This window comes from Taudactylus pleione, unplaced genomic scaffold (genome assembly GCF_031769625.1).
Source record: "Taudactylus pleione unplaced genomic scaffold, aTauple2 ptg000354l, whole genome shotgun sequence".
Classification (NCBI taxonomy): domain Eukaryota; kingdom Metazoa; phylum Chordata; class Amphibia; order Anura; family Myobatrachidae; genus Taudactylus; species Taudactylus pleione.
In genome coordinates, this window is record NW_028284755.1 from 85,865 (window position 1) to 98,990 (window position 13,126).

At 46.2% G+C, this 13,126-nt stretch overlaps 1 protein-coding gene across 2 annotated transcripts in view; it reads right to left on the reverse strand.

The window, feature by feature from the left end:
• The window catches only part of KIF20B (kinesin family member 20B), a 131,201-nt gene that overhangs the window by 70,206 nt on the left and 47,869 nt on the right, over positions 1 to 13,126 (reverse strand). The window contains exons 12-18 of one of the 2 annotated variants that reach the window (XM_088444327.1): positions 11,479 to 11,641; positions 10,916 to 11,185; positions 10,671 to 10,810; positions 10,442 to 10,595; positions 9,479 to 9,686; positions 1,042 to 1,103; positions 836 to 955 (exon numbers count right to left, since the gene is read on the reverse strand). In XM_088444327.1, coding sequence (XP_088300453.1) covers positions 836 to 955; positions 1,042 to 1,103; positions 9,479 to 9,686; positions 10,442 to 10,595; positions 10,671 to 10,810; positions 10,916 to 11,185; positions 11,479 to 11,641 — 1,117 coding nt within the window. The remainder of the gene's footprint in view (positions 1 to 835; positions 956 to 1,041; positions 1,104 to 9,478; positions 9,687 to 10,441; positions 10,596 to 10,670; positions 10,811 to 10,915; positions 11,186 to 11,478; positions 11,642 to 13,126) is intronic. The other variant, XM_088444328.1, reaches the window with a different exon arrangement.

Consider the following 13,126-nt stretch of genomic DNA (forward strand, 5'->3'; position numbering starts at 1 on the left):
GACACATGCACCAGCCCTTGGGCAGGTGCAGGGTGTCTGAACATGGCCTCTATGGCTGCGGCTCTGCATCTGAGAACGCAGCCACTTTCACTATATCGGATACAGTCTGCCCTGTACAGAATAGAATCAATGTGCTTACACTCGTGTGTTAGGTATGTATGGTAGGGGTTTACAGGACTTTTTGCACATGCACAGTTGCAAATAAATCGCTCAACTACGTAAACCTTGGCACTGCATTCAAACTACAGATGTGTCCACATACATCTATCCTCTGTGCACTACAAGTCACGTTACACATAACATGTGAGCATCGTGTGACTCAGTAGCGCTGAGTCTTTGAGAGACTTCTCTCCATCGCCCAGAGATGCGAATAGGACGCACAAGCAGCTTCTGCTGTTTAAAATGAAATGCGGCATACCTCTATTCTGTGTGCAACTGCGGCTGTATGCGAAATGCTACGTGACAGTGTCAGCGTATATTCAGACACCTCTTGAAAATGCTTGTTGGAGCTCACTAAAACATACCCAAGCCTCATCTGAATACAAACCCTCTATGACTGGCCTGACTAAACTGTGGCTTGCCAGCTATTGTGAAAATACAAATACCCAGCATACCCTCCCCCCAATCAACTGGTAAAGCATGCTGGGACTTGTAATAGCTCAATAAGTGGCTCTCCAGCTGTTGTGAAAACACAAGTTTTCTACAGCATTTCACCCGTGTGCACTGCCCCAGTGGTAGTCTCTCTTTCGTTCATTCTAGACACACATTACCCTACAGAATGCAGATCTACAATCAACATTTAAATGGTCTCTTAAATGCTAGAATGTTTACTTACATAATCTTCACATTTAGCTTCCCAATGAGATACAAGGTCTTTAAGCTTCTCAATTGCATTATCCTTTTGCTGCATCATGTCCATATACTGATCAATCTGTTGTCTTTGTGATGATAGTTTCTTTAAATCAAAACATCTTGAATTAAAAACCAATGATAAAATAAATACTATAATGATACATTTGAAGTACATATGCCATGGCTTACCTCATCAGCCTCTTCCAGTTGATGACTTATTCTTGTGCACTGGTCAACCTGATTCTCCAAATCTAGAAAAGAAAGATTAAAATATGTACTCACAATATTATAGCAAGTAATACAGTTAACTCATCCCCATTGTATGCTTATTACATATGTTGATTATATATATATATATATATATATATATATATATATATATATATATATATATATATATATATATATATATATATATATATATATAGTATTTTAATCTTCCAAATATAATATATGCAAAAACTGATTGCCAAACAAAAATCAGAAAAGTTTACATTTTATTCATAATTAAAGCACATAGGGGTTTTCATAGGTTTTCTATGAAAAGATAGAAAGAATATTGATACATGAAAAGAATTATGGAGATTGTTTTTGTTGCTATACATCAGATGTCATAGTAAAAATGTAAAATGTACAGGTATGGTGTGCATTATTTACAATGTGTGAGCATTAGGGATCTTTCTTTCATGTTTAGCACTGGAACAGAAGGAAAACATTTTGTGACAATCACAGGAAATGCAGCAATACTTGTAATCTTGCCTTTTCAGAATGCAGAAACTTCTGCACAACTTTGCAGATAAGTGATCCTGTGTTAGAAATATTTAGGTAGTCAGAATAACAGCAATGCAAGATTAGAACATTACTAATGCTGGGCATACACTGCCAGATAAAATGTCTGTCTGACAGGCATTTTATCTGGCAGCCTGACACCCAGCAGATATATGGTGGGCATACACCAAGATCTCACAGTATATTGGCCCCAATATCTGCTCTCTGCCCCCAGGGAGGAGACATTTCTCTGTTCCTTCCTGGTGAAGGAACAGGGGAAATGTCTGTCAGTCGGCAGCAGCTGAGCATACACTGCCCAATGCAGTCCACATTTAACTTACAAAATATTTCAATGGACTGTATAGTGTATGTCCAGCATAAGGAAACTGAAATTTTTTTTTTTTACTAAAGAAAATTTCAAAATACAGTATACACAATATTCATACATAGAATAAAAGGCATATTCAATTATATACAGAAGATTAACTATTTAGAGGGATTGAACCTTGAATCTACTGATTAGATCTCCTGAGATCCCAAAATTATGACCTTTAGTCTAGGGCTGGTCGGCACTTTGTCGGGGGTCCACATGCCAAGTAAGCCCTCTGCTACAATGCCCCAGTCCTGGCCGGTAAAGCCTAGTGCTGGTTAGCCGTCCTGATTGTTACACTACCAACCTAGTCTAAGAAGCCTAGTACTATTTATCAATTTAGGGGGAGACCTCACTCAATCCAACTCTTAACCCCCATGATTTTGCTACCAGCTAACCTGTTGCTTTGTAAATTTACCCCAAAATCAAGTACTACACAGAATAGTTTTACCTTTTCCATAAAATGATTACAGATGGGGCTATTTTTATAGCCCCATCATAAAACACCAGACAGGGAATCTTTAACCATATTCTTAAAGGTCCTTGTCCCATTGAAGCTTACATTCTAAATGCTCACACTTTATTAACAAGCCAATTAACTTAGCTGTATGTTTTTACACTATGGGAGGAAGCCCATGGAAAGACTGGCAAGAACATACAAATGCCATTGAGATAGGGCCTTGTTTGCAATTGCACCCAGTGGCAACCAGGTATGGAATGATATGTCAAAATTTAGAATGTCAACACTAAAAAGTCATGGTCATAACGTCAACATGTTCATCATGGCAGTAAAAAGTTGTACCCTACAATATGACATGTACTTACTGTATATTATAATCAAAAACAAGAGATATGGTAAGAACTTACCTTTGTTATCTCTGTTTCTACGAAGTCCATAGGGTCCACAGGGTTGACCTTGGGGTATAGCTTGGATCTGGATCCACGGGCACCATACAGTTAAAGCTTTAGCTCCCAGGATGCACCTGGGTCCGTCCTCCTCTATACCCCGCCCCCGGCCACAGGCACCTCAGTTGGTAAGCAGCTAAGGCCGGAGGAGGAGACTAAACAGAGAGAAGGAAAACTGGAACACACAAGAAACCATACTCACAGAAATGGGAGACGGAAAACCGGTGACCAGCCACACAGCCCATATGAAGCCAGGTGCGTCAGGGCGGGCGCCCTGTGGACCCTATGGACTTCGTAGAAACAGAGATAACAAAGGTAAGTTCTTACCATATCTCTTGTTTTCTACTTCAGGGTCCATAGGGGGTCCACAGGGTTGACCTTGAGGATGTCCCAAAGCAGTTCAACTAAGGGCGGGGACGCTCCTGTGCTGAAAGGAATACCCGGCGCCCAAAGGATGCATCCTGAGAGGCGAAGGTGTCAAACGCATAGAACCTCAAAAATGTTTGAATTGAAGACCAAGTGGCCGCCTTAGACAGCTGAACAGCAGAGGCGCCACGTCTAGCAGCCCAAGAGGGACCCACAGAACGAGTGGAATGAGCCTTAACAGAGGCTGGCACAGGTAAACCCTCCTGTGCATAAGCCTCACAAATAACAGAACGAAGCCAACGGGCTAACGTTTGCTTGTTGGCAGGCCAACCCCTCTTGTGAAAACCGATGAGGACAAACAAAGAATCCGACTTCCTAACCGAAGCAGTCCGGTCCACATAGATTCTAAGTGCCCGGACTACATCTAAGGAAGCCTCACCAGCTGAAAGATCAGGTGACTGAAAAGCTGGCACAACAAGTTCCTGGTTAATGTGGAACTTAGCAACCACTTTATGCAAAAACTCAGGAAGGGGGGGATTCAGGAAAGTGCCCCCAACTCGGATACCCTCCTGGCCGAAGCAAGAGCCAGGAGAAACACAGTCTTAAGTGTTAACCACTTGAGGTCAACCGACTCAAGAGGCTCAAAAGGAGGTCCCTGCAGGACCCGAAGAACCACCGCCAAGTCCCACGGAGCCACTGGAGGCACAAAGGGAGGCTGGATCCTCAGAACACCTTGGAACAAAGTGTGAACGTCAGGCAGTGTGGCAATCCTTCGTTGGAACCACACTGACAGGGCCGATACATAAACTCTTAGGGAAGCAAGCCGTAAGCCCAGGTCAAGACCTGACTGCAGAAATGCCAAAATCCTAGAAAACTCTGAACACCCGAGGGTCATAGCTTCTAGACTCGCACCACTGAAAGTAAGTGTACCACACTCTGTGGTAAATCCGTGCAGAGGCAGGTTTACGTGCCCTAAGCATGGTACTGTTGACAGAGCTTGAAAAACCCCGGGACCTTAAGACGGCTGTCTCAAGAGCCACGCCGTCAAAGACAGTCGACCCAGATCCGGGTAAAGGCAGGGACCCTGAGACAGCAGATCCCGACGTTGAGGCAGAAGGTACGGAGCGTCTACAGACAGGCCCCTGAGATCGGAGTACCAAGGACGTCTGGGCCAAGCTGGAGCCACCAGCAGAAACGTGCCTCCGTCCTGTTAGATCTTTCTGAGTACCCGAGGGAACAGGGAGACTGGAGGAAACAGATACGCTAGGTGAAACGACCATTTCACTGACAACGAATCCACTAGGCTTGCGCCTGCGTCCCTTGTCCTTGAGCCATATATGGGCAACTTGTAATTGTGACGAGAGGCAATCAGGTCTTATTCCGGCAGTCCCCACCTGTCCACGAGAAGTTGAAACACCTCTGGGTGAAGCAACGATTCCCCGGGATGCACGTCGTGACGGCTGAGGAAGTCTGCCTCCCAATTGAGGACTCCCGGGACGAAGACTGCCGATATTGCTGGAAGGTGGCACTCCGCCCAAGTCAGGATTTGGGACACTTCCAACATCGCAGCTCGACTGAGAGTTCCTCCCTGGTGATTTATGTATGCCACCGTGGTGACGTTGTCTGATTGCACCTGAAATGCTCTTCCGAGAAGAACGGTGCCTGACGCCAGAAGAGCACGGTACACTGCCCGTAGCTCTAGAATGTTTATGGGAAGGACGGCCTCCTCCGCCGACCAACGGCCCTGAAGAGACAACGAGCCGGTCACTGCCCCTCAACCCCGGAGACTGGCATCTGTCGTGAGCAGAACCCAGTCCGGAATCCAAAAGGGGCGACCCTGGCCGAGATGAGCTGACTGCAGCCACCACGCCAAGGACTGGCGCACTTCCGGGGACAATACCAGTATCTGGGATCGTATCCGGCGGGACAACCCGTTCCATTCCACAAGAATCTGCCCCGGCAGGGGTCTGGAATGGAACTGGGCGAACTCCACCATGTCGAATGCCGACACCATGGACCCCAGGACTCATTGCCGAAAGTATTGACACCCTGCCACTGCTTAGGCAACCGTGTATCCTCAGTTGTAGGGAGGATACCTTTTCCAGAGTCAAGAAAATCCTTTGTTGACTGGAGTCCAGAAGTGCTCCCAGATGGACCATCCGTTGAGATGGGATCAGAGACGACTTCTTCCAATTTATTAACCACCCATGTGCTTGAAGACAAGCAATTGTCAGGTGGAGATGATGAAGCAGCACCTCCGGGGAGCTCGCCAGCAGCAGCAGATCGTCCAGGTACGGCAGCAACCGTATACCCTGACCCCGAAGGTGGGCAGCCATGACTGCCGTCACCTTGGTGAAGACCCTCGGAGCCGTGGAAAGAACGAAAGGCAACGCCCGAAATTGGTAGTGATGGTTTAGGATAGCAAACCTCAGGTACCGCTGATGTGCCGGTGCCACGGGCACGTGGAGATAGGCGTCCTGGATATCGAGGGAGACCATGAAGTCCCCCGGTTCCATCGCCAGGATGATGGACCGCAATGTTTCCATCCTGAACTCGGGAACTCTGAGGTACTTGTTCAGAGACCTTAAACTCAGAATAGGGCGATGAGACCCATTGGGTCTCTGCACCAGAAACAGAGATGCGAAGCTTTGGACTCGTCCAGCGAAGGACTCGTGCAAAAAAATTGGTGGGGCGGCCTGCACCGAAACGACAGGGCGTACCCTTGAGAGACTACTTCTCGAACCCAAGCATCCGTGGTGGTACTGAACCAACACTGGGCGAATCTGAGAAGTCAGCCTCCCACTCTGGGGTCCCCCAGGGAGAGGCCCGTCCCGTCAGACAGCAGTTTTATCATCCCGTTTGGAAGAGGGGCGCCAAGCATTCCATATGCTTCTTGAGTTTGGACGAGGCTTTGGTTGCTGAATGTCTCGGAAGGACTGGCCCTTGGCCTTACCCTGAACCCGAAAGGACCGAACGGCAGTGCTCCTCACCCTAGCCGGCGCAGAAGCCGAAGGGAGGAAAGCCGACTTGGACTTAGCCAAGGTATCCACTATTTTTTCCAAATCTGGACCAAATAGCAAATCTCCATTAAAGGGGAGAGCCTCCAGACCCTTTTTAGAGTCCGCATCAGCCCTCCAGGACCGCAGCCACAAGGATCTCCGAGCAGACACAGCCGCAGCCGAAACTCTAGAGGTTAACATGCTTGCGTCCAATGACGCTTCCCCAATATAGGAATTGGCATCCCTCATTTGTGCCACTAATGCTCTCTAAACATCCGGAACACCGTCCGTAAGAGAATCCTCCAAGGCTTTGGCCCAGTTCTCAATGGCTTAAGCCACGCAGGAAATGGCCATGGACGGGCGCGCCACCGCTCCGGAGAGCGACTTCAAACAAATCTCCACTTTCCTGTCTGTTGGATCCTTTAAAGAGGAAATAGACGGCAATGGTAGCGTAGCGGATTTAACCAAGCGAGTGACATGCGAATCCACCGCCGGTGGAGTCTCCCATTTCCTGCAATGATCCTCAGGAAAGGGATAATGAGAAGCCAACCCTTTCTGCGGTTGGAATCTCTTGCTGGGTAATTGCCAGGCCGCCGCCATATGATCCGCCAACTGATCGGACAGAGGGATTTGCTTTCCTGAAGTCAGGAAACTTCGACTTAGGGACCGGTGCCTCCTCCTCTATATTGAGAATAGCCCGCACCACCCTAACTAATGCTGGAACATTAATGGAGGACCTAGGCTCAACCTCCTGTCCCACAGCATCCAAATCAGAATCCTCATGGACCTCTCCATCATCTGAAGAGGGATCCGATTCTGATACCTGCGCAGTGAGTAAACTCACAACAGGCCGCTTAGTCGCCTTCTGTGGCACATCACCCTGCAACAATGACTTAAAAGCCGAGGATGAAGGCGCCAAACTCTGTACCGAGTTGGAGAGAACATCCACCCAAGGCGGAGGAGCCGACTGAGGGAAGCCCTGAAAAGGCACTACAGACTGTTGTGATACAGGGGGAGGCTGGACATACACAGACAGCCCCGAATACTGTCTCACAGTCTGGGCCCCGGAGGGAGACCGCAATACCTGCGGAATATCCGGGGAATGGGAGATAGAGTGCTGGGACAATGCCCCAGAAGGGGTCACTGTAGGGATCGACATCTGCAATAGATGTCAGCACTTGTGAAACATCGCCCAAGGGGGGTCCTGCTGTATAGGGGGTATAGAGGGGCCTGGTGCCAGCTGGCACTGCCCGCAAAGACCATCCTGAGATAAATCCTCCCATTAACACCAGCAGAACAGCGTCTGCAGGAAAGCAACACAGGAGCCCCGGAGTGCTCAGTCTCCTCATCAGACATAATACAGTAATTATACAATAAATACTTATCAGCAGAGGACATACGGTGTTAACACCCTCGCACTCACCAGCATGCAACACAAACAGGCCCAAAAATATGGTACTGTGTAGCACACAACAGTATGTGACTGACCTCACAAATACATGATTTATAAAAGTGAGGTTAATAGAAAAACGCCCCTCCCCCACACACCTTCGGCCTGTAGGAGAAGCAAAGGGATAGATATAAGCTGACAGCAAGTAGAGAATAAGTACAGACAGCAGCACTAGAAAGTCACATACAATGCAGGAAGATTGTACTTACTGCACCAATCGCTGCCCTCAACCACCCAGATTCAGTGTCTGGGGGGAGTTATAGCGCTGTGTACACAGTCCTTTTGGTGGGGAGAGGTACACAGGGGGACCTGACCATGCACCTGCCTGGGAGCCTGCGTTAGTCGGAGAGCTCTGAGGAGGAGTGGCCAGCAGAGGAGCAGCTCAGCGACGCCAGTACACACGAGAAAAGGCGCGCTGAGCTGAGGGGAGGAGCCGCTAAACCAGGGAAGGCTGCCTCCCCTGGCTAGTATTAAACCCCAGGGATGCCGGTTCCCCTCCGGAACTTATACCCTGGTGGCCCAGCGGAGCGCGGGGTATGCCTGCATGAGGGGGAGCCCGCCGCCGCCGCTACTAGCGCCGCCGGTCTGTCCCCAGAGACCGGCGGCAACTGACTGCATTTACCCCCGCGAGCGGCGCTAAGAGCGCTGCTCGCGGCTTACCTGTTCCCCCGTAGAGTCCGGCAGCAGTCAGAGGGAGGTCCCGGAGCCATGCTAGGACTAACTCCGGGGTCCCGCTGCGATCGCCAGATCAGTACTGGCGTTGCAGCGCCAGCGGGGTGTTGAAGCGGCAGCATGGACGTCCAGAAGGACAGTCCTATGCTGCCGCATTAAGTGTAAAACAAGAGAGAAAAAATAAAAAAACTTTTCTTCTATAAAAATAAAGCTATGGGGCTGCTCCTGCAGCCCCACTGCACAGTGCAACCGACTTCGGCCGGCACCAAACTGAAACTGAGGTGCCTGTGGCCGGGGGCGGGGTATAGAGGAGGACGGACCCAGGTGCATCCTGGGAGCTAAAGCTTTAACTGTATGGTGCCCGTGGATCCAGATCCAAGCTATACCCCAAGGTAACCCTGTGGACCCCCTATGGACCCTGAAGTAGAAATTACCATTTTAAATATTCCAATCTCCCTAAGGGGTCTATTCAACATTTCATCTCGACTCGAGCGCCAGAGAAATTCAACACTGGCTCCGGCGCGGAGACAGCTGATCCGAAAATCAGCTGTCTCCCTGAAGCGCTTCACTGCTCCATTTGGAGCAGTGAAACTAGGTCACGCATGCGCACAAGAGCCCAGGACGTCCAGCGGAAGGAGCTGGACAGGGACGGAGGGATCCGATAGGGACTGAGCTGGTAGCGAGAGCACTCGCAGTCTAAAAAAATATATTTTCGGAGCTTGACGAATTCTGTCCCCATACTAGAATATGCGGACAGCGGGCCATTCTGGTAAGCGGGCGATATCTGTGACATCTCCTGCTTTACAGCTTTGATAAATGGCCTGAAAACTTAAGTTCTACAAAAGAAGGTGAAAATGAAAATTTTCACCTGCAATTGTAGAAATTAAGTGATGAATAGAGCCCTAAATTAACAAATGCAAATGACAGCAGAATATGCTGCCAGAAGAGAGATTTTTCTCCCTTGAATGACAATGTGCTATTAATACGACCACAAGAAAAATACAAAGACACGCGATTGCCATTATGAGCAGATTATTTAAAAAGATACCTCTTATAATGGTCTAACACACTACAAGCTGTGGCGTGAGAACTTACCAGCAGACTGCCTTTTTAGCTCTTCCTGCGACTTATAAAGATCAGCTGCAACTTTCTTTAATTTCTCCTGCAGATCAGTAATGGTCTCGGGATCATCTTGGATAGCAGCAATATGATTATATGCCTCCAATGCCTGGTTTTTGATGACTCCCAGATTATTCTGCATAGAAGAGAAGAATTCTTCAAGATGCATGTTGGGGTCTTCTGCCTGGTAAGGAGAAAGTAATATTCATCTCCCACCAGCTCATCTAAATACATGCCTTAATATGAAAGTCCTTTCATATATAATATAAATGATGCAGGGTCTAAATCCATATAATTTTCATTGACTTTTAAATAACTCACTGCCTAGGCATGTATGAATGCAGACAGCCCCCTAAAAGCACAGTAAAACAGCCACAAAGTTAAAAGGTTTGCCTTTACTGTGTGCAGATACACCAATAGTTCATAGTAAATAGGAAGATGGTGGACCCCAAAAAATCAAAAAGCAGTGCCCAGCACCTTCTACACCTCAATGCAATCAACTGCACCCAAATATTCTACAATAAGCTCTCAACTTTCTTCTCTTCATCAAACCACATCCCACTCTCCTCTTCCCCCACATGTTCAAATTACTTATTCATTGCCAGAGCCTCAATACTGTGTAACAAACATGCAGCCAATTTGTGACAAAACTTAAGCTGGGTACACACTACATCGACGGGTCGGCCGAATCATTGACCCATTTGATGGTTGGCAAGTGCATACAAACATACCAATCGTCAGCCGTACACACAAAAGGACAGATATATCTACAGTGCTGCAGGGACGATCCGATATGTCTGAATGTCTTTCAGACTTTAAATCACCAGATAAGCATGGACACAGGGAGGCAGCATATCATGTGACCCAACTGTCTCAAGCTGCAAAGCACAAAACCCCACACCCCAGTTTAGAACCACCGGCCCATACAAATCTATGCACCTGATCAGTAGGTTCTGTTACACTGCACAATTCTTTGTAGTCTTCTTTTTCATCAGTTGTTTCATTGGAACATTTTCTCACCAAATCCTTAAAGATTTCTATTCTTTCATCACACCTTTCTTCCATAAGCTCCTTTTCCTTTTGCAACCGTTCACTATTGTACAAAGTAAATTAATGAATAGTAACTGAGCAGAAGACAATATTTTATGAATGCGAATGAAGGACTTACCTGAAGTCATTCTCGCGCTGCATGAAGTGTTGGGTAAACTCATTAGCGACCTCTTCTCGGATTTTAAGTTCCATTAGAAGTTTATCCTTTTTCTCATTAACTAGTTTGGTTTTTAGATCTTCTACAAGTTCCAGCAGTTTCTGGGCAAATAAATACATTTTATTTACAAAGCCTCTGCAAACAGATAGCCCAGACTAACCCAATTCCCCACAGTAACAATTAGAACATGTATAGGGGGGGTATACCTCATAAGACTCTTTTTTAATGAGGACTTCATCTTCATCGTCATCTTGTTCCTCTATATTGGTACAGTCCAGACACTCATCAGAGTTTTCCTCATATTGCTCATCTTCTAGAACATCTTCCAAGCGGGAATCCCATTGCACAGTTGCTCGTTTTCTTGATACCCACATTTTGTTGTCGGCATTGTTTATTATAAAGGAAACATCCCTGGCACTCTTTCTTTGGGCATATGAGAGATTGTCTGAAGCCTGGCATGTATCCAGAATTAAAACCTGATCACATGAAGAGAATGTTCACAATAGATTAGAAAGTACGATCCAACCATCTTCATTCTACTCCTTGATTTCAGCATTTAGACAAATGTTGGCTGTGCATATACACAAGATTAAAAATAGGTGGGGATTTATGGATATTTGGTTACACCCCCTTCATCAACTACTCATCTTTCTCACCTCCTTTGAGCCCTATCTTAACTATTATACTACTAATGAATGTGCCAAAGTTAACCCCACACTTGCCATAACTAGTGTCATGGGACTCCTCTCTGCTACATCACCATACATACCTTTTGAGCAACAGCTGAAAACTTGAGTACGTTAAGGGTCTCGTCATAAGCAGAGGCCGACTGACAGATGTTCACAATCATGGAAACTTTTCCTTTGCCGCTGAAGAAGCTCTGAAGGTAGTGTGTAAGTTTGCTTTCTCTAAATGGGACATGCTGCTGGGTCCTAGACAGATACAAGGTGAAGAGGGACAACATTTAAATACAAATTATAGGGATTCTCGTACCCACGAAAGCTGACTATGTTAAAGCACAACTTTCATAGTAAAGAAGACAGAAGAAGAAGAAGACGACAGAAGAAGAAGAAGAAGAAGACGACAGAAGAAGAAGAAGAAGAAGAAGAAGACGACGACGACAGAAGAAGAAGAAGACGACAGAAGAAGAAGAAGAAGAAGAAGACGACAGAAGAAGAAGAAGAAGAAGAAGACGACAGAAGAAGAAGAAGAAGAAGAAGACGACAGAAGAAGAAGAAGAAGAAGAAGAAGAAGAAGAAGACGACGACAGAAGAAGAAGAAGAAGAAGACGACGACAGAAGAAGAAGAAGAAGAAGACGACGACAGAAGAAGAAGAAGAAGAAGAAGACGACAGAAGAAGAAGAAGAAGAAGAAGACGACAGAAGAAGAAGAAGAAGAAGAAGACGACAGAAGAAGAAGAAGAAGAAGAAGACGACAGAAGAAGAAGAAGAAGAAGAAGACGACAGAAGAAGAAGAAGAAGAAGAAGACGACAGAAGAAGAAGAAGAAGAAGACGACAGAAGAAGAAGAAGAAGAAGAAGACGACAGAAGAAGAAGAAGAAGAAGAAGACGACAGAAGAAGAAGAAGAAGAAGAAGACGACAGAAGAAGAAGAAGAAGAAGAAGAAGACGACAGAAGAAGAAGAAGAAGAAGAAGACGACAGAAGAAGAAGAAGAAGAAGAAGACGACAGAAGAAGAAGAAGAAGACGACAGAAGAAGAAGAAGAAGAAGAAGAAGACAGAAGAAGAAGAAGAAGACAGACGAAGAAGAAGAAGAAGACAGACGAAGAAGAAGAAGAAGACAGACGAAGAAGAAGAAGAAGAAGACAGACGAAGAAGAAGAAGAAGAAGACAGACGAAGAAGAAGAAGACGACAGACAGACGAAGAAGAAGAAGACGACAGACAGACGAAGAAGAAGAAGACGACAGACAGACGAAGAAGAAGAAGACGACAGACAGACAGACAGACAGACAGACAGACAGACAGACAGACAGACAGACAGACAGACAGACAGACAGACAGACAGACAGACAGACAGACAGACAGACAGACAGACAGACAGAATTACAAGTGGAAATAAGCGGGAAAAGGCTGCTCCTGCACAGAAATAAACACACAGTACATTAAAATGAGCTTAAATATAACACATTACTATAACAAATACTAAAAAAAAACCATGTATATCTGAGTTAGCAATGGTAGAAAGGAAATAACCTAGAGGAGCTAAGGAAGTCTCCAATAATAAAGTAAAGGTTTTAATTCTCCAATAGTCCCACTGTAAATTATGTTAATTTTATTAATGAAATAATGGAGCAATATTACTTGTTCAAATGTATAGCTCAGCCGCCGGATGAATTGAAGCCAATGACAGGCTTGGATGGACATCACGGATATGAAGGAACTACTATGTTAATGGAA